Source organism: Octopus sinensis, linkage group LG12, assembly GCF_006345805.1.
Source record: "Octopus sinensis linkage group LG12, ASM634580v1, whole genome shotgun sequence".
Classification (NCBI taxonomy): Eukaryota; Metazoa; Mollusca; class Cephalopoda; order Octopoda; family Octopodidae; genus Octopus; species Octopus sinensis.
In genome coordinates this window covers 78893275-78915423 of record NC_043008.1, presented here as the reverse complement: position 1 = coordinate 78915423, position 22149 = coordinate 78893275, and the positions used below count along the sequence as shown (strand labels likewise).

Below are 22149 nucleotides of genomic sequence, written 5' to 3'. Positions count from 1 at the left end.
CCATGACCTTGCTGATGTGTGAGGTCAGAGAGATAGGTCTATAGTTCTTGGCTTCCGCTCTGCTACCTCCTTTATGAATGGGGCATATTTTACCTTCCTTCAGCTTTCTTGGAAGTTTGCCAGCTGCAAGGAAGCTCTGAAAGAGGAACTGCAGTGGTCTTGCTAGGACTCTCTTACATACTTTTAGGAGGATTGCCGGGAATCCATCGGGGCCAGTAGCTGAGTCTGTTTTCATTTCATCTATAGTCTTTATTACATCATCTTTCTTTATATCGATGTAATCTATCGTCGCCGCCTCTGATTTTATATCTGCAGTGGTAAAAAAGTCAGTTGGATTGGTGATTTGGAGATGCCCAAGGGGTGGAGTGAAAACACTCTTGAATTGCTCATTCAGTATTTCACTTACCCTCATTGGTTTTCCTGTAAGTGTGCCATCCTTTTCGAGGAGTGGCCCTATTCTACAGTGCACCGTAGCTGTTTCTTTGGCATATCTGTAGAAAGCTCTGGGGTTAGATTTTATGTTGTCTATAGCCCAGGCTTCTTTGTCTGCTCTTTCCTTTTCATGGGAGAGTTGCAGACATTTTTCGATTTCCAACAGTTTTATTTTTAGGCGGGACTTTTCACTGCTTTCAATCTGTTTGTTTAGGCGATTTGAAAATTTTGTACGCCGTCTCATTAAAATTTTCCTCTCTCTAGGGATTTTGTTCTTGTGTACAGTGGCCTTTCTCTCTGGGACACATTTGTAGCATATGGCTTGCATTACAGACATGAATTGTTGAAGTTTCACGTCGATGTCTGTTGAGGAGAGACATTTAGGCCAGTTTTGTTTGAGGATCTCTTTCTCAATTTGTTTCCTGTTTGCCTTATGGTAGTTCAAGCTGGAAAGATTCTGGGGGTTTCTTGTAGGCTGCATGTCCGTGCTCTCTTTTGGCCCGTACATGGTCAGCTCTATCATGTTGTGATCCGAGAGTAGTGTCGGTGTCACTTTCACATTATGGATGAGATCCATGTCATTTGTGAAGCAGAGATCCAGTGTGTTACCTGCTCTGGTTGGTTGGAGTATTACCTGTTCCATGTACAGGGTGTTGATGAGGTTCAGGAGGGACCTCGCCTGTCCTCGTTCACATCTTGTCATTCCTGGGAGAGAAAGGCCCTCGGGCCATCTGACATTGGGCAGATTGAAGTCTCCCATAAGAAGTACACTTATGTGTTGTTCTAATGTGGTTAGAACTTCTTCTATTTTTATAAGGCAGTCTTCAAACTTGCCCACATGGCTTGGGGCATCTGGAGGGCGATATGTAGCACACACAACTACATCAAGTTGCCTAATATGTACAATTAGTGTGTCACACACCGAGTTTGAGTATGACAAGAGGACCTGGGGTGTGAGGTCCTCACGGATGTACATAGCAACACCTCCATGACTCCTTTCTTTCTTGTCGGTCCGTAGTACAGCATACTGTGGTATGTGTAACTCCGCATCTGCTATATCCGGTTTCAGGTGCGTTTCCATTAGTGCTATGCATAAGGCTTGATTGCATGCAACAAAATCTCTCAGGAACGGGATTTATATATATATATATATAATAGAAATATTAAAATTATTAAGTCTCTCTAAAGGAGATTATGGCAGCGTTACTGGAAATTAATAGTTATCGCCATACTAATATGGCAGTCTTATAAATATAAGACTAAAGCTGTTGCTGATTAGCTCCATGAGGCCACCGCCTCAAGCTAGCTATTTGACACACAAACTGCGTCCATTATAAGCCTTCGAACAGGGGAGGTCAGCCGCTTCATCCTGCCAGTCAGACAGCTGCAGACATGTTTCAGGGTATTTGCCCTTTATCAATGCAGCGTAGTCAGACCCAGCAGGTGTCGCTACTGACTGTCCCTGTTCGAAGAATCTATTTACCTAGTTTCAGTGGAATACATCCACTTGTTTTCAATAATAGAAATATTAAAATTACTAAGTCTCTCTATATGGAGAGAGAGAGAGGAGGAGAAAGATATATATATATATATATATTATTATTATTATGATTATTGTTTTATAGGATTGACGTAACTCTTCACAAAGGTAAATAGACAATACGAAGTGTGCAATGTGATTGAAATAGATTGTTTATTGGTTTAAATGATATTTCAACAGCTTACCTGTTTTTTCAAGTTCAAAATGTAAAATGAACACAGAAATTCAAATTCAAAAGTTTGAATGAGGAGATCCTGCATTTGCACTTTAACGGGATGTTTTCTTTAGTCTTCAATTTTGCAACTGGCAAAAAGAAAAAGGAAGAAAAAAGAAAAAAGGAAAAGAAAGAAAAAATAGAAACAAATATTTAGTCGAATAGTTTTGAGTAAATGTGATGAAATTCCCCTATCATTTTATTCATTCCTCCAAGGTATGATGTTAATAACTCACAAAAATATTTGTCCTCATGCATTTTGAGGACTGAAAGTGTAGTAGAGTCAGGATATTTTTTGAGAATGTGTACTTACAGGTTTTGCTCAAAATTGTAACCACTTGATATAAAATGTTTGGCAAGTTTTGTTGAACTACTGACATCATATCTGTGCCTACTGAATCTTTTGTTTAATTGTTATGTTGTACAATCAACATAAACCAAGTTGTGTCTGGTGCATTCTGCTGTGTATACTGAATGAGAATCTTTACACGTCCCACCTTCTATATAAGTCATATTATTTCTGTTATGATCTGTGATGGAATTGACTTGGCTCATGTTGCACAATGAACAGGGCTTATGGCTGTTTTTCAAGGTACAGAATTCAGAAACTCCAGTGTTAGTTTCCTTTGAGTCAGAAGTAAAGGTTAATATTTCTCCTGTATTTTTATTCCATCTAAAGGCTACAATAGGTGACTGGGGGAATATTTGTTTGAAATGAGAATATTTTTCTGTAATATGCTGGTAACTTTCATGTAACACCTTTGAAATGCCAGCGAAATTTCGGTGCCAGTTAATCACTAAAGGAACTCTATCACATATTTTATGCATGTAAGTTTGACTTTTCTGGCTAATTTTTGCCATATCATTTGCAATTTCCTTTAATCATGATTCACTGTAACCGTGTTTGACATAATAGTGTACAAAAGCATTTGCATGTTTCCAGTACTCCCCTTACATAAGTACAAATCTATTTTATCCTCAAAAATTGGGATTTCAGATTTGACTGAATTATATAATGTGGATGATCAGAGTGGTGGTGAAAGTAAATGTGGGATGATGTGAGTTTGCAAAATAACTTTTACTATTCTGCCTCTAGAAAACTTAACTTTTGTGTCCAAAACCTCAACACTAGCTTTTGAAAAACAGAAATGTTATGATTTATACAGGTACGGCATGTAAAGATTCCCATTTGGTTTACACAGCAGAATGCACCAAACACAACTTGGTTTGTGTTGGTTGTATTAAATAACAATTAAACAAAAAAATTCAAAGGCATAGGTATGATGTCAGGCATAATAACAGTAGTTTGACAGAACTTTCAGAACATTTTACATCAAACAGTTGCAGTTTTGAGGAAAACCCGGAAGTGCACATGCTCAGAAAATATTCTGAATCTACTACACTTTTAGTCCTCAAAATGCATGAGGACAAATATTTTTGTGAATTACTAACATCACACCCTGGATGAATGAATGAAATGACAGGGGAATTTCATCACATTTACAAAAAGCTGTTTGACTAAATGTCCTCCTCCCCCTTCCTCCTCCTCCTCCTCCTTATTATTAACAGTTATGAAAGTGAAAACTGATGATTTCATTCTATCAAAATAGGAATGTTTAATTTCTTGGTTTATATTTTGAATTTCTGCATTTCTGTAGTATTCTCATTTTACATTTTGAACATGAAGAAGACAAACGATCTGTTGAAATATTGTTCAAACTGTTAAATAAACAATCTATTACAAACCACATTGTGCTCTTCTTGTTGTCTGTTTACCTTCATGAAGAGTTACATCAATCTTTATAAATTATCATTTATTATTATTATTTGGTTTGACTCTGATTTGGTTTTATTCCTGATAGGACTTAAGCAGGTTACTACCTGTAACCTTAGTTATCCACAGTAACCTTTGAAGTGCTCAAACCCCTCCTGATAATCCTTGCTGTCCCTAAGAGACAAACTTCCTGTAGGAGCCTTGCAGGGCATTATATTCCAATCTCCTTCAGCCATTTGCCTATATCATTGTTTACTGTTCCCAATGTATGACCTTTACAGTTTTCATACTCCAAATTTTTCCTATTTCAAATTTTAAGGGATTTATTATCATCATCATCACCATTATTATTATTATTATTATTATTATTATTATTATTATTATTATTATTATTATTATTATTATTTTTCAGGAGTCTTATTTTTATCACATGCTTTCACTGCACTACCGAGAGCTGCTCTGTGTGACTTGGGTATGTGCTGTGGTTTGTTGTGATTCTCTTATTTTTACTGTATTGAAAGTGTTTTACGTAGGATGTGTGTAGTACCTAGTAGTGCTATTTTCTGTATGTTATATATACTTGTTAGTCCTGCTGGTTTTGTTATGTATTTGTCTGAATATTTTGTTATCATACTTAATGTGCCTAGTATAATAGGAATTGTTTCTGTTTTTAGACTCCACATTCGAGTTACCTCCATTTCCAGATCTTTGTATTTTGAAAGTTAATCTGTTTCTTTTAGATAAATATTGTCATCTGTTGGTATTGAATTAGAAAGCACTTTTTTTCTTCATGATCTCTGACAACTACAGGGTGATTCAAAAGTCACCATACATAAGAATAATTTATTTTTTTTATAAGAAACAGTTTTTTTATTTAACTGTTTCTTATAAAAAAATAAACTTTTTCTATGTATGGTGACTTTTGAATCACCCTATATATCTAGCATATTGGCCTTAATTTCTCTATCTGAGTGTATTAACATATCCCATAGTATGGTTGCTTTCTCATTTCCTTTGACCTTTTTTTGGCATATGCCTATACCATCTTTTTCTTTTGTTATTCCATAGTGTTGACATAGCTTCCACTGTATATAGGTCCCAACTCTCTCATGTTTGTGAATACATTCCTTCTTAGCCAGGACTGGGAAGCCAGGGACAATATGATTTATTGTATCCTGCAGTAACTAGTATTTCTTTTCATTACATGTTTTTGGTAAACTTTGGTAATTTTTGGTGGGAAAACTTTGGTCTGTTGCTGTGATTAAAAATCCTTCAGTTTCTGCTTTGAGTCCAGAGCTTCTCAGCCATTGTTGAGATTATTATTATTGTTATTATTATTATTATTATTATTATTATTATTATTATTATATGTTTGACTTTTGCTTTGTATTTGTACAAGTTGACTCCAAGTCGCCCCCAGTGACTGCAAGAGACAACAAGTTCAAAGTTCAAGTTGGTGTTATATCTAGGGTGTCATATATTTGGTTTTGCATATAGTATTGTTCTAGAGAATGTTTAAGAAAACATATGAAAATTATGAGTTTGTTTTAAAATTTGAGATTACATAGATAGTATTTTACTTAGGATATGGGCAGTTTCCATGAGTACTATCATTTGAATTTATACCATTTTGGGGTTTCCTAGTATCTGAGCCAGGTAAGGATCAGCCCCTTTTGCTATCATCCTAAGGCACCTATGACAACAGGTATTGTTTTATTCATGAGGTTCCACATTTTGCCAATTTCTATTTCAAGATCTTTATACTTGCTCAGTTTTTGGTAGGCCTTGACAGATACATTTATGTCGATTGGGACAACCATATCAATGAGGAGGCATGATTTTTGTCTGAAGTTTTTCAATATAATGTCTGGACTATTTGCATTTATCTTTCTGTCAGTTTGAATGGTGACGTTCCAAAGGAGTGAGATGTGATCACATTCAAGCACTGGAAGTGGCTTGTGTTCCCACCAGCTTTTATCATGGGGCAGGTCCAGGTCTTTGCATAATACCCAGTGAATATATTGTGCTGCTCTATCATGCCTGTTGAGATACTCTGAAGATGCAAGAAGGTTGCACATGGAGACAACATGATCAGTGGTTTCATTTTGTTGTTTACATACACAGCATGTTGGGCTACTGCCTGGTATGTTGGCCTGGTAGCTCTTTGTAGGTAAGCATTGATCTTAGGCTGCTGTGATAAACCCTTCTGTTTCTGATTTTAAGTGAGAAGATACTATGCGTTAATGGGTAAGGGCTTTGTCAACATTGGCATCATTAGCTCTCTTTGGGTATTTGCCATAGAGAGGTTTTTCTTGCCATTTATCAATATGAATGTCTAAGGTAGTAGTTTTAGTACGGGTTTTCATATGCTTAGTTTTTTCTGTGCTTGTTTCTTGTATGACTAATTCTGGGATATTTTGTATTTGGAATTCACTTAGATATTCCTTTGCTTATTTTGCTACTGAGTATGATGCTTTCTTGTTTTCATGCTTTAAGATAAGTTTTAACATCCAGTTAGAGTTTTTCAGGTAGGTGTTTAAGCCAATTGTGGCAATCTTCATTGTTGATTCCAGTTGTAAAAGTTCATGGCCACACTCTTTTCTTTGCAAGTAAGGTCGTTCTATATCTGCCTTAGGGTAGTGCATTCTATGCATTGTCAACAATTTTCGTATTTTTCTGTTAAGATTACATATTTCAGTACTTGATCAGTTAATGATATTAAAACTGTAAGTCGCGACTGGTATGGCTAAAGTATTGATCACTTCAATCCTGTTTCTTGCATTCAGCTCTGTTTTGAGTATTGCCCTTACTCTGTGATAACATTCTCTTATGATCTTTTCTCTCATCATTGCATGTTTGATTCCATCACCTTCAAATACCCCCAGATATTTGTAGCTCTCCGTTTGTTCTAACTCCTTTATGACATTCTTCTGGTCAAGATTAATGTTGGATGTTTCTGTAATTTTTTCCTTTGATAAAGGTAGCTTTTGCACATTTATTGAGGCTAAAGTGCATCCTGGTGTCATCCTGATGACAAAGTGCATCCTGATGCATCCTGATGAATTGTTTAACAATCGCTAGTAAGCCCTGTAGTTGTTGGTCATTTTTTGTAAAGAGCTTTAAATTATCCATGTAAAAGAGATGATTTATATTTTTATCAAACATTTTATAGCCATATTATACATCATTGAGCGATTTCGAGAGAGGTATTAAGGCTAAACAAAAGAAGAGTGGTGATAGAGAGTTACCCTGGAAAATGCCACGTGAAATTCTTACATGTCCAGCATTGAGTAACAATAACATGAACCAATCACGTAATACAACCCTAGCCTTTAACTTGTCTGCAAATAGCACTACTTCATCCCTCTCTCTAACTAGTCATCTTAGAACAAGTAGCTGCAACTGCAGGTCTGGGACCGACTGCTCACTGCAAGCCTGATGCAGAAGATTCAACATGGTATACAAATGCACTGTCATGGGTAAGTACTTGCTGCATATAGAAACCTAGTTTCAAGCATTTGCAGAAGAATCTCTAAGCTTTCAGCCAATAGGGTCATCCCTATTGAAGATAATACAATGAGGCATTAGCGAGGAGCAGATTTCCTGAGAAGTTAGCATATATGGGCACAAAGAGGATCAGAAAGAGAAAAATAATCTGATTTAATCATCCATTTAACCTAGAATTTTCTATCAAAATAGCTAGCAACTTCCAGTTGTTGGTCAAGAAACATTTCTCTGGGATCACAATTATTGTAAGCTTTTCAACTCATATAATATGGAGGTGAGCTTAGAAACATCACTTGTAACACTACATGTTACAACAAATACAAATATGCACACACACAGCCCCCAACCCCAATCTGTAATTCTCAAAATCCTACCAGCTGCCTGCTGGGAGGTTCATACCTCTCAAGGGTTGTTGTCTACAGATACACTCTCACACCAACCAATGGCATCACAAGAAACTGCATGGGCATGACAACCAGTGAGCTCAAGGAAAGTTACACACAGCATATCCATTCCCTTAAATGCAGAGGCTCTGCTTTGTCTTGAGATTTCACACACACACACACACACACACACACACACACACACACACACACACACACACACACACAAACACACACACAAATACCAGTGGAATACACATGCTCCCAGGGGAAGGGGTTAGGTTATTTGCTATGTACAATTTTTGGGTTTAATCCATAAGGTTCTAAACACCATAGACAATCTAAGGGTATTATAATTCATACCTTTACATCATCTAGATGTAATAGTTAGACAAAAAAGTTATCAAGATGTAAAGGTGTGAAAGAATTAAGGTAGAGAATAAATATCCAGACAGACAAGTTATCTAGACATAAAGGTTAGCTATACAGAAAAGTTAGTTAGATAGAAGTGATTATAGGGGCTGAAGGGTCACGAATTCATATTACTAATCAGGTTTTAATATTAAATGGAATAAGTTGTAAAGGATAGGGTACAGGGAGTAATGATGTCACCAAAGTTACAGTGGGGCTATTTAAAGGTATGGCTGATCTAATGAACACACGAAACCCTAGGATCCCATTTATTATTAAGTTGTCATTATATTTGAATATTTCATACATCTCCATACAACATAGTCTACACCCATATCAGCCATTTGTGTATGGTTGAACTCTATGCATTACATCTCACTTTATGCTAAATTTAATATTATTATCCTTGAGCTCCCAGTAGCACATAAGGATATGCTTCTGGCCTTATGTCTAAGTCTAAAAGATGAGAGGTGGTTTATGCAATCAGTTTTTCATATCTGCACAGCACCCTATATAAATTTAAGGTTATTTACAATATTACCTGGAAATGAAATAAAAAATGATAGTGCAACGGGTGTAAAAAATGTGTAGGAAACACATATGGAAACAAAAAAGCACACAAAGCAACTGGGTGGGTAGGTGGAGAGGACTTCGGAAAATTCACAAGATCCGAGTTTTTCCCTCATAACTTTTAGGAAAATGGGTTTTTTTGAATGACATTGTGTATAAATACCTTTTAAACGGCATGGATCCCTAATATGCTGCAAACCATTATTTCTGTTTGGAAAAAGGGTGGGTGGGTAGAACCGGAATTATTGGAAAATTTTTATCCTTTTATTGATGAATGAATTACGGTGACCTAATATGCTCAATCTGCAATCTGGGATTAATATATCCAGTGATTTTAAAGAAGTATGCAAAAGATATTTTGTTTTAATATTATACTTTTACTTGTTTCACACATACACAAACACTAACGTGATTTTTATAAGGATTTTGTATGATTCTTTCGCTCTTCTGTTCAGACTTAGTTACCACTAATTTTTATAACTTTAGCATTTTCACTTATTATTCTTTTCAAACTTGTTTGAATTTTCAATCTAATGTAATCCACACTCTAGAAAACATATTTCTGCAAAATGTTATCTTAAAATATAGGTAAAGAAAGGTAGCTAATGCAGTTTCGCACCTCACCTTCAAAAATGCATTTATTTGAAAAAATTTCTCTAGATTCCTAATTATGGTAAAGGTGCACTTTTGCGGCACATTAGGCATCCGTAATGCACATCATTTGAAAGATATTTATATATAATTTCATTAAAAGATATTCATTTTCCTAAAAGTTACGAGGGAAAAAATTGGATCTTGTGAATTTTCCGAAAGTCCTCTCGCCACCCCAAGATTTTCCACATAAATTTCTTTATAATCATAATGTATGCCTTTTGAAAGGTATTTATATAAAATTTCACTAAAAGATATTAATTTTCCTCAAAGTTATGGGTGAAAAACTCGGATCTTATGAATTTGTCAAAGTTCTCTCCCACCCACCCATTGTTTTACATGCATTTTTGTTTTCATATTCGTTTCCTACACATTTTTTTACACATGTTCCACTATTTTTAAAAATTTCATTTCTGGGTTAATATTGTAAGCATTTTAGTATATGGTTGAGCTTTATGCATTATATCCCACTTTATGCTAAAATTAAGGCACACCAATTAAGTGCACCACCAATTATATAAAAAATAAAAGATATACATACATGCATACATACTTATATATATGTGTATATATGTGGGGTGCATGTGTGTGGATGTATATATATATTTATATATATATATATATATATAATAGAAATATTAAAATTACTAAGTCTTTCTAAGTCTCTGTTCGAAGGTTATAATGGACACAGTTTGTGTGTCAAATAGCTACGAGGGGCGTTCAATAAGTAATGCCCCTGACCCACTTCCCATAGCAGTAGAGCAACGACACTTGGCACAGTTATTAGTCTTTTCCTACATAGGAATTACCCAGAGTTATGCATTTCTCCCATCGTTTAATACAGCTCTGGAGACCGTTTTTGTAGAAGACCCCAGCTTGGTCCTCCAACCACGACGTGACTTCAGAAATGAAGGCTGCATCATCTGGGAAACGCTTTCCTTTCAAAATCAACTTCATGGCTGGGAAGAGGTGAAAATCAGAGGGTGCAAGGGGAGGAGTTCATAGCTGCACGCCTGTGCTTCTGATCTGGCGACACGCGAGTTGTGGACCAGAGCGTTGTCCTGCAGGAGGAGGTTGCCTTTGCTGATCTTGCCCCGCCTCTTGATTTTGATAGCTTCTCTTAATTTCCTCAAAAGTGAAGCATAATAGGCTCCTGTAATTGTGGTACCCTTTGCCAGGAAATCTGTCATCACTACTCCGTCCTGGTCCCAGAAGACTGTGAGCATAACCTTGTCAGCGGAGGGCTGCACCCTTGCCTTCTTTGGAGGAGGTGAGTCACGGTGCTTTCACTGCATTGACTGGACTTTGGTCTATGGATCATAGTGATGGACCCAGGTTTTATCCTGTGTGATCAGTCTTTTGAAAAATTTTGACTCATCTTCTTGGCACATCTCCAAATTCATCCTCGAGCACTCAATGCGTTCTTGCTTCTGGAAAGGTGTGAGCAACCTGGGAATCCATCTGGCAGACACCTTTTGCATATGCAAATGGTCATGAATGATAGTTTCCACAGACCCAGTACTAATCTTGACCTCATGGGCTATTTGGCGAATAGTTATGCGTTGACCTTCCAAAATAGCAGCCTCAACTTGACGGACAGACGTCTCATCAACGGCAGAAGGGGCGACCAGATCTGGGAGCTGTTTCCACAGAGTTCCGACTATGTTTGAATTCACAATGCCAGCGTTTTACAAGGTCATATGATGGGGCATCATCACCATAAGTTACTTTCATTTCATCAAAAGTCTCCCGTGGTGTGCGTCCTTTCAAATACAAAAACCAGATCACTGCTCGACACTCAACAGGCTCCATTTCACACTTGACTCAGTTCAAACACCTGTAAATCAGAAAGCACTATTAGTTCAGAGCTGTAATTCGCCACTTAATCTATAGAGGTATAAGTGCACATGCAAAATTTCAGCTAGATCAAACAACTGCAAGTGGGTCAGGAGCATTACTTATTGAACGCCCCTCGTATCTTAAGGCAATGGCCTCATGGAGCTAATCAGTGACAGCTTTTAGTCTTATATCTATAAGACTGCCATATTAATATGGCGATAACAGTTAATTATATATATATATATATATATATATATATATGTATATATATTATATATATATATATATGTATATATATATATATATATATATATGTATATATATATATATATATATGTATATATGTATATATATATATATATATATATATGTATATATATATATATATATATGTATATATATATATATATATGTATATATATATGTATATATATATATATATATATATGTATATATATATATATGTATATATGTATATATGTATATATGTAATATGTATATATATATATGTATATATATATATATATGTATAATATATATCCTTCAGCCCAGTGCGTCCATGCTGTCAACAAAGCACGCGGAATTCTGTTCTTGATTCGACGGTCATTCGGAATGCTCACAGCAGCCATATTCCTACCACTCTATGTCACGCTGGTGAGACCCATATTGGGGTACGGGATTCAAGCCTCTTCTCCTTATTTCCTCAAAGACATACAGCATCTCGAAAGAGTCTAGAAGCTGGCTACCTGCATGCTTCATGGTCTCAAAAATTTGTCTTATGAAGAAAGGCTGAGGACGCTCGACCTTTATTCTCTAGAAAAACGCTGCCGTCGTGGTGATCTCATTCTCGCTCACAACATCATAAGCGGAAAGTGTAACCTCTCAAAAGAGCTGTTCCTCACTCCTGCTCCAGAGCGTCGGCTGTGGGGTCATTCCGAAAAGCTCTACCTGCGACGATTTCATCTCAATCGACTGAGAGGAGCTTTCTCCGTCCGGGTTGCGGATCCGTGGAACAAGCTGCCAGACAAGATGGTGAAGATGCCGACGACCACTTTGTTCAAAGTCTCCCTTGACCTCAAGTGGCCTGAACTCTTTACATGAACACCACCCTGTACTTAACTCCATGTCCCCCTACATGGCCTTGCTATTTGCTTTTGAGCCAAATTAACTAACTAACTAACTAACACACACACACACATATATATATATATATATATATATATATATATATATATATATATATATATATATATATATGTATATATGTTAAAGAGGACAAGTGCTAAGGCAAGACAAACATCTCAAGTCATATATGTTATTACTATTAGAAAAATTTTAAGTCTTACAGCTGTTTCTGGGATACCCCAAAATATGGGGCATCCTGTCATCGGAAACAAATAGGAAGAATGTGAAGGGTATAGATTAAGGAAACGATGAAATAAAGGACTGGAGAAATAAAGAAAAAAGGAATGAAGAAAAAAAAGCATAAGAGTTTACAGTCCAACTTTCCGATAGTGTAGATTCTAGTCCATAATTATTTTTTATTTTGCATATTTGTAGTCTCTGACATCTAAAACATAGGAATCCGAAACAATTTTTTCAAAAAGCTGCATTTTTCAAGGATAGGTGTGAAACTGCATTAGCCCCTGGCTTGAGATGTTTGTCTTTCTTAGCATTTGTTATCCTCTTTAACAAATATATATCCGCCATATCAGAAATCTACAATGGTTCCATAACTCCCATCTTGGTTATGAGCTTGGATCCCTGGTAATCTGTTACGGCTCTCACCCAGTGTACACAGTCGTTTAAATCACCTGTGAAATAAACCCCCATATTGTGTGTGTGTGTGTATATATATATATATATAATATATATATATATATATATATATGTATATAGGAGACCAAAGTGTATGTATGCCACCATATGTATATAAAAAGGAATATAAAAAATGGGACAAGAACACAAAACATCCAGACAGAGGATGCAATCCTCTGTCTGGATATTTTGTTTTCTCTTTTTTGTATCATCTGACTGACTGGATGTTTTGCGTTTTTGTCTCATTTTTTGCATTCCTTTTTATATACATATGGTGGCACACACACATTTTGGTCTCATATATGTAAGTACATATACATATATCTAAATTTTGTACGACTCTCTTATTCTTTCATTCTTTCTTTCTTTCTATCAGCCGCTTCACACTTTCTTCGTTCTTTCCATTCTTCTTTCTTTCATACCCCCTCTCTCACATTTCCTGGCTTTCTCTTCCTTTTCACCTTCCCTCCTCTTTCACTTCACTCTGTCCCTTTTCTTTTTCTCGTGTCCCTCCCTAATTCTTCTATCCCACTCCCTCTACCTCTCTCCTCTCTCTCTATGACTGGTGTTCAGCCAAGCCTGACCTTTCTTTCTTGGTTCAACTACCATCCGTGCAACATCTATATTTCTCCCCATACCTGTCATCTCTTATGTCCCTGCTGTAAGGCTTCACTCTCACACATGCCAGCTTAATTTAATTCGTCCTTAGTCGAAAGACACCTGTTGTTTATGTCCTGTTATTTGCATTTGTATTTGTGTACCACATGTCCGTTTTTTCCACCCTTGCTTTCGTATACATTTGCTACTTTCTTCCAAGGAATCTAGTGCTCTTAGCTTAGTTTTTCCTTGGGGCTGGCCAGATTGGAGCAATTCCAAGTATCACCAGCCGAAATTGCAAAGATAATCTGGAACTCGACTGAGGAAAGAAAACTCTGAATGACCTGTCCTTGTTTGTTCTTGTCCCTTTTTTGCATCCTCTGTCTGGATGTTTTATTGTCATTTTTTTATTTCATCTAACTGTCTGGATGCTCTGCATTCTTGTCTCATTTTTTGTATTCCTTTTTATATATATGTATGTATATATACATATGAAAAATATTTGTAAGGTGAGCCACTGTATTTATTTCTTCAGAAAGATGACAAGCAATTGTTTGATGGTAAGCACTTCATAGAAGTGGAATGTGATAGCTACCTGATTAAACTTAGGCCTTCTTTTTGTTATTTCACAGAGAAAAAGAATGATTTTGAAGATCCGGATTCATTTTCTGCTAAATCCAGAAATTTGATAATGAATGCTTATTTTGAAAATCGATGGAAATCTAAATTCCCTTCAGAGAATGAAAATGAAGTTCCAATAATGAGGACCACATCAGAAAAATTGTTTACTGTACACAAAATTCCTCCTTTTGAAGAAGGGAGTCAGGGAAATACAATACATAAAAGCAAATTTCCTCAACAGAAACCTAATGGGAGACCAATATCTACATCTAAAACATTATCTGATTCTACTCCAAATATTTCTTTAATGCCAACACAATCTAAGCAATTACTCTTTACTTTAACTACACCATATTTGCAGTCTACATCCATTCCTCATTCCATGAAACAGCCAGTATTTTCTTCTGTGATTACTGATACAACTATTCCCACAACTACCACTACTACTTCAATAACTATTCCTCCTCCTCCTCCTACTACTACTACTACTACTACCACCACTACTATAACTATTCCTTCACCTCCTACCACTGCTGCTGTTACTACTACTATTACTACTCCAATTACTACTACCATTGCTTCTACTTCTACTTTTTTATCTACTCTCATGGTTTCCCCTCCCAAATCAATAATTTCTACATCTTCTCTATCCCTTGTGACTTCCATATTTAAGCTTACTCCAATTCAACAATCAAAACCTGTCTTCTCAACTAGCTCACCTGAACAGTTACCTGTTAATTCAATTCTTACTCCAGTTTCCGACAGTTCTGCAACTATAACTACACCATCTATTTCTGGTGACACTGAAAGAAACAGGAACAATTCTTACCAAAAGAGAATTGACATGGATCATATTTCATCTCAAAGTTTAAACCTAACAGCAATTTTAAATATATCCCAAATCTCTGGTAAAAAATTCAATGAAAGTTTTGATTTTATAGAAGGAAAATCAACATTCCCTTCTGTTCCAAAGTCAGTTTTCACAACTGAATCTAATCTTAATTATTCAAATTTCTTTCTTGGTGAGGAATCTTCAACTTCAAACATTGCTAAATCTACTCTTGCTGAGTTGAATAACACAGCTGATCAACAACAAAATAATTCTTTGAATTTCATGAACTCTTATTTAAATATTTCTGAAACAACTAATAATCTTCAATACCTCACAAACCCCAGTGAAATGACATCAACATCACTAATCCAAACCACAAATGCTCCATTGAATAATGAATGTGTGGAAGATGAGTGCCTGATAGTTGGTAAGATATACGTATTTTCTACAGAAATTGTTGAAATTAACAGAAATCAAAATTAAACTTTTTCTATTATTAAGGCTGTTAGCATTCATCATTTTAATTAACCATCTTTCCTTAACTTAATGTTTTAATATTTTAAAAATCTTATATAACAGTGTAATGATTGAATGATTATGGAATTTTATGCTAGTAAATGATTTAATTTAGTTATTAGCAATATTATGAAATATATACTGCTATCAATATTACAAAATAAGTACTGTCAATTTATTTCACAACTGAACTCTCTAATTAATCAAGAACATTTGAATTTTAAAAATATTTTTGTAACAAAAAAGCATGTAACTTTCTAAATATTATTGAAAAATCATAAAAGCCTTATTTTTAATTAATTAATGCTGGCATATCAATAATGGGATCCAGGCCATGATTTTATTGTAAAGCATACTGTGGGGCTGTTATAGGGGTCAGTGACATCATGTGAATGGCCGAGGGGTCTTGCCAGAAGGAGTGAGTGAGGGAAGTCACATGAGTGGAAGCATGACTAGTATGGGCCTCTTTTGTCTTGGGGGTGTCATTCTTGACAGATGTGTGTTGTGTGAGTTGAAGGAATTTTCCATTAGATTCTGGCCAGACGTTAGATGGGGAGGCTCCTACAGATATATTCCAGCTGGAAAGGATCTATGCTGTGAGAGAATTTGTGAAGTAGGTGAACTGTGCTTTTTTCCTCATATCCTAAGCTAATTCAGCCTTCATGTATTTTTTTCTACAATATGTCAACAAAAATAAAGATCAGTAGAAATATCACCAGACCCTTCTGTGACAAGAAAGATATTATTGCCTGGATTCAGAAGATCAAGGTGGTGTTCAGGCTGCAAGACATTGAGAATGTGGCAGGTCTCGTGACTCTGTATTTGTAGGGAAATTCATAAGAGCTGTACCTTGGAACTGATGAAGTGGACCAACTGAATGTGGAAAAAATTGAATGGTACTCAAAGAAACTGTTCCTAGAAGGTTCATATTCAGCATTTACTAAACTAGGAAAGGCGAGGTGTGTGGGAGAGCACGTGGACATAAATGTGATGGAAATTTGAAGGTTGGCAACACTCTCTGGATCTATGGGGGAAGGCTTAGAAAAAGCAGTGCTGCTAGTGTTCATGAATGATTTCCTCAACAAGATTGGTGTAGCTGCAACAGCTGCATTGCAGCAAGATGTCTATGAGCAAACTCATCATTCAAGCCTGTGTGTTGATGTGAAACGTTGGGAAGAATGCAATAGTGGTGACAGTTATGGAAGCCTACAGTATCAGGCAGTGATTGCTGAGTAATAGAGACGAGCCTCTGTGGAGTGGCTGCAACTGTTTAAAGACCAGTGTTCCAGTTGTCAGGGTTCACACATGGTGAGGGACTGCAAGGAGTTGAAGTTTCAACCAATTTGCTACCAGTGCAAGCAGGCAGAATATACTTCCAGCAACTTGCAGCCAGGGAACCTATCAGAGGGAAACTACTGCTTTGCTAGTTTCCCCAAGAAGAAAGTAGAGGCACTTGTACAGTCATTGCCTATAGTGGATATCCTAGCTGGGAGGAAGGTGTTAAAAGCCCTCATGAACATGGGCTGTATCCAAAGGTAGCTAAAAAGTGACCCAAAAGATTGCTAAAAAGTGAAAATGGATGAGTTGTGTAAGGGCAGTTGATGGCAGCAAAATTAGACGTAGAGGAAGCAGTGGGGTGGAGATGGTGGTTCAAGGAACAAAAATAAGGTTGTGAGCAATGTAGTGGATGCAGTTGATGTAGTGACAGGCATAGATATGATCAATTACCTTGGAGGTGTCACAGTTAGTGAAGATAGTGTTATATTTGGTGGTGTTGGGGCAGCATGCACTGTGAGTTTGCAACAAGAGAGTAAGAGCCCCACAGAGAACTGTGTTGCTTACACCATTGAGTCAAGGATTTTAAAGCTGTGTTCAACAATCAGTAGTAGATGATTGAGTGGTACTGGAAAGGAGAAACCCTGATATTGAGAAATAGGTTAAGCTGCTATGAGCATGCCCTGAAAAGAGATGCCAGGTGCAAGTTCAAAGGAGAGTTGGAGAGATGGATCAAGGAAGGTATTTTAATCCCTTGGAAGGAGGAAGTAAAGAGTAAAGTGCTGTTACTAATGGCAGTGGTGCAGCTAACAAAAGGTAAGGATAAGCTGGCACTGAACTTTCGAGGAGATAGACAAGGTGCAAAATGCCACCAATTCCTATATTGACAATATCTAAGTAAATGAGACCATGGTGTTGTCAGTAGAGGTCAAAAGTTTACCTAAAGAAATTCACACTAACTGTGAAACTACCAGAGGTGATAATAGGAGTAACTGCACTAGGGCTCAAGTTACAAAGAGACAAGGCAGGTATATTGGTATTTCAGAGAGGAAATGAGATTCTAAAACTAGGCAGCAACATGAACAGATGAGAACTGTTCTCGATGTGTGGGAAACTGGTGGGTCATTATACAATTGCATGGTGGCTCCAAACAGTGTGTAGCTACACCAAGAGATGAGCAGACAGAGCAAGCTGGGAGAATAAAGTGGGAGAGAGGACAGTGGCTATGATGAGGGAGATCCTAGAGAGGGTAAGAGCAGAATACACAGTAAGAGGTAGCTAGTATGTACCCATATTAGAGAATGGGACCATATGGTGCAATGTTAGCAGCAAAGCAATAGGGATCATTCTGGAAATAGCAGGTATTGAGATGGAGGACATGGCCTGGTTCAGAAAAATGGATGATTGCAACCACATTAACACAGCTGAATTGGACATAGTGCTGAAGGGACTAAATCTGGCCTTGAGATGAGGGCTGCATACTATCAAAATTTGGACTGATTCGCCACTGTGCTTGGATGGGTGGAATCAGTGATCACCAATGAGAGGAGGGTATGAATGAAAGGAGTGGTGGAAATGTTAATAAAGCACTGGCTAGCAATTTAAGGAGAACTAGTTGCTGAATTTGGTTTGAAATTGAGCACGGTCTTTGTGACCTTGGAAAGGAATATGGTGGACATCCTAGCCAGGGTGAAGAAAGTTTGATTGACAGTGCCAGAGAATCCAGAGAAGATAGCTGCAGTGTGTTGGCTAAGCAACTCAGAGCTAAGAAAACTGTATACCGTGTATCACATGGAAGTCAATAGGACCCTTTACCTAGCCAGGAAAGTGACTCCAATGTTACTATTCAGAGCATTCAAAAAAAAGGTTAAGAGTTGTGACAGGTGTCAATCCATCAATCCTACTCTGGGTGCGCAAGAATCAGGAAATATCTCAGTGAAACACAACTAGAAATGATTGGCAGTGGATGTGATAGACTACCAACATGGGACACATTTCTCGATGGTTGACTGCAGACCAGGGTGATATAAAAAGAAACCAAGATGGGAACAGCAGATGAAGTTGTATGAATCCATAACAAGATATTCCTGGAGAGAGGCCCAGTGGATGAATTGTCAATGGACAATGATACTGCATTTTACTCAGGGGAGCTGAAGGAAATGCTTGATAAGTGAAACGTGAACTGCATCTTCAGAGCAGCATATAGCCCAGTGGGATCACAGAGAGACACATTGCATGATGAAGGCCATGGCAGAGAGGAGACATATCTCACCATTTGAGGTAGTATTTTGGTATAATATGTTGCCCCAATCAGGATAGGCTGAGAAGTTAGTGTCACACAGAATGATATTTAGATATGAATGGTGACAGCCATGTATAGTATCACAGTGGCCTGTGGAAGAATGAGACTATCTTTGTGCAGGTAGGAGATGAAGTCTAGGTTCAGCTTTCCCCCTCCACCAAATGTCTGCTGCACATCCCAATGGAGGAAAAGGAATAGTAATGGCTGTTAATTCCCGAAATAATGTGTCTGTAGATTGAATATTGTCGTGTCTTGGCTGTCTGCAGGATTGTTGATTAATTGGATGGAGAAGGAAGAGGAGAGGATGTGAGCAACTCTCCTTTCTTGTGGAAATCACAGTAGGTAAGGTGTCTACCCAGATAGATGGCAGATTTGATATGGAGTGAGATGATGGGGGTCATCTCTCAGATCAGGGAACATGTGAGGCTATAGAGTCAGTAACATCATATGAATGACTGAGGGTCTTGTCAGAAGGAGAGGCCCTTGTCATGTGAGAGGAAGTATGACTAGCGTGGGCCTCTGCCTTAGAACTGTGATTCATAACAGACGTGTGTGGTCATGTGAGTTGAGGGAATATGCCATTAGGTTCTGGCAAGAGGTAAGGTGGGTAGGGCTCCTATGGATATATCCCAGCTGGAAAGGATTGACTCTAAAAGAGGACATATAAGGTAGGTGAGTCACCTTTTTCCACCATACCACATATCCATAATCATATGATAGAGCACAAATATATTTGTAGTATTTGGTAAGGAAAGGTATGTCTAAATAATTAACTGATTATGTATTAAATTATCCAGTAAATGAAGTAACAGATTTCTCATAACCAGAAACTATACAAAATATTTTTTTACAAAATTTGATAAAATTTTTAGTCATTTCTTTTTTTTTTATTCAAAGCTAAATCTTTCAAACTATCAATTGATGAAAATACTGCCGCCTGTGATGACTTTTACCAATATATTTGTGGAAACTGGGAACAAACAACCATTTCTCCTCCTATCCCTCTTGGAATTTCTGGTGTAGTTCTTACAGATCGAATTAAAAATGATATCAAAGGTACCTATGTTTTCTATTTCATTTACAAATTTTATGAATTTCATAGATAAATTCACAGACTTGTACTGGAAAAAATGCTTAAGAGAAGAATTTTGAATCAATTAAGAACATACAGCAATGATGACAATACCAGGTATTAAATAAGCAAGAAATTCTGCACTATGTGCCCAATTGAAAATATAACTATATTCCATGCTGGCATGAGTTAGACAGGTAATTCTTGCTCTTCTAGGTGATTCTGAGAACAGAATTTTGTTCATAAATTTATTTTTTGGTTTGGTTTCTACAGCTGGAGGCCCATTCTAATACCACCCATTTTACAGTGTGTATTAGGAGCGTTGTTTTTATGGCACCAGCATTAGACAGGTTGTCACAACTTAACAAGACTACAGTGTCTTCTGGGTACCTTTTATCATAGCGTCAGCACTAGAGAGGATGGGAGCTAGAGAATGATGAACAACATGAGATGGATAAATGGGAAGATGAATGATGGACTGTGATACCAAATGGCCATGAGGTATTTATGATAAAGTTAAGAGTAATAAAGACAGTGACAGTGGTATTGCTGATAGACAGATGAGTGATAAAAAGGTTGTGCCATTACAGGGGCCAGCAGCAGAAAGGCAAATGATAGAATGATAAGTGTGCTAGAGAGATGAGAAGCTATTAAGGAGGCCAAAAACGTAGTCGTAACAGAATGTGTGTGTGTATATAATAATAATAATAATAACCCTAATAAACTAGCTAACATATGGAGTTATATTCTCAAAACAAAAAAAAAAAAATCAGAAATAGAAATAGAACTCTTAAAAGGAAAAATACATCAGGAAAATGTAGATAGTAAACACACAGCAATGCCAAATAATATCATAAGCACTGGGACTGTAAAACATGAAGATAGACGTAACATGCCAAACACAAACAAGGTAAACAATGAAAGACAACAAACCCAGAGAACACCACCAACAAAAATATAAACGGGAGGGAATACAAAACAAATCTGGAAACAGTGAAGGGGAAACTAATGGTTATGATACTCTAAAAATGAGAATAATCAAAGAACTGAAAGAATATGATCTCAGTATAGACCACTGATTGTACTTCCCAAACATTAAATTAATAATAAAACCACATCAATAATAAATAGCATGAACCTTGCTGTCACAGAACTTATAGCCACAGGAACAAATGTCAATATGACCAGGCTAAATGATATAATATATGCAGCAGCCACTGTGGCCACAAAAGAAGCTGGATACTCCCTCAAACCCATGCAAACAGGAGTACTAGCACCCAACCAGATCCTGTGGATAAATAATATACAGAAAAAATCGAAAACAAGAGAAAAGTTTTGTCGATCCTTAATATAACACTACTAAGCCACAAGAAATGAAGAAAGATGTTACATAAATACAAAATTACAGAACAAGGTATACCTGAGGTAAAAAACAGCTAAAGCAAGATATCCTTGCCAAAGCACAAAGAATCTGCTGGTGTGAGAAACACTAATGTTTCTTTGAACAAGACAAACAGTTCAACTCCAACCCCCAAAGATTCTATCTAGAACTTGGAAAAAATAAAATAGTGATCAATGCAGCACCAGAAGTGGAAGAATTTTGGAAAGAAATATGGTTGGCGAAGGAATAACCTCAGAAAAGGTCTAACAAAATAACAAACTTGGCACCTGAACAACTCTAGGCCCCTATAACAACTGAAGAGGTCACCCAAGCACTACAAAAACTAAGCAGCTGGAAGGTACCCAGGCACGATAAGATCCTTAACTTCTGCTTGACAAGAAACATAAAAATCTG

The 22149-nt window shown here is 36.9% G+C and overlaps 1 protein-coding gene across 2 annotated transcripts in view; it reads left to right on the top strand.

Annotated features, from left to right (window-relative positions):
* The window catches only part of LOC115217952 (membrane metallo-endopeptidase-like 1), a 227942-nt gene that overhangs the window by 34868 nt on the left and 170925 nt on the right, over positions 1-22149 (top strand). For both annotated transcript variants that reach the window (XM_029787671.2, XM_036508066.1), the window contains exons 3-4: positions 14369-15616; positions 20180-20338. In XM_029787671.2, coding sequence (XP_029643531.2) covers positions 14369-15616; positions 20180-20338 — 1407 coding nt within the window. The remainder of the gene's footprint in view (positions 1-14368; positions 15617-20179; positions 20339-22149) is intronic.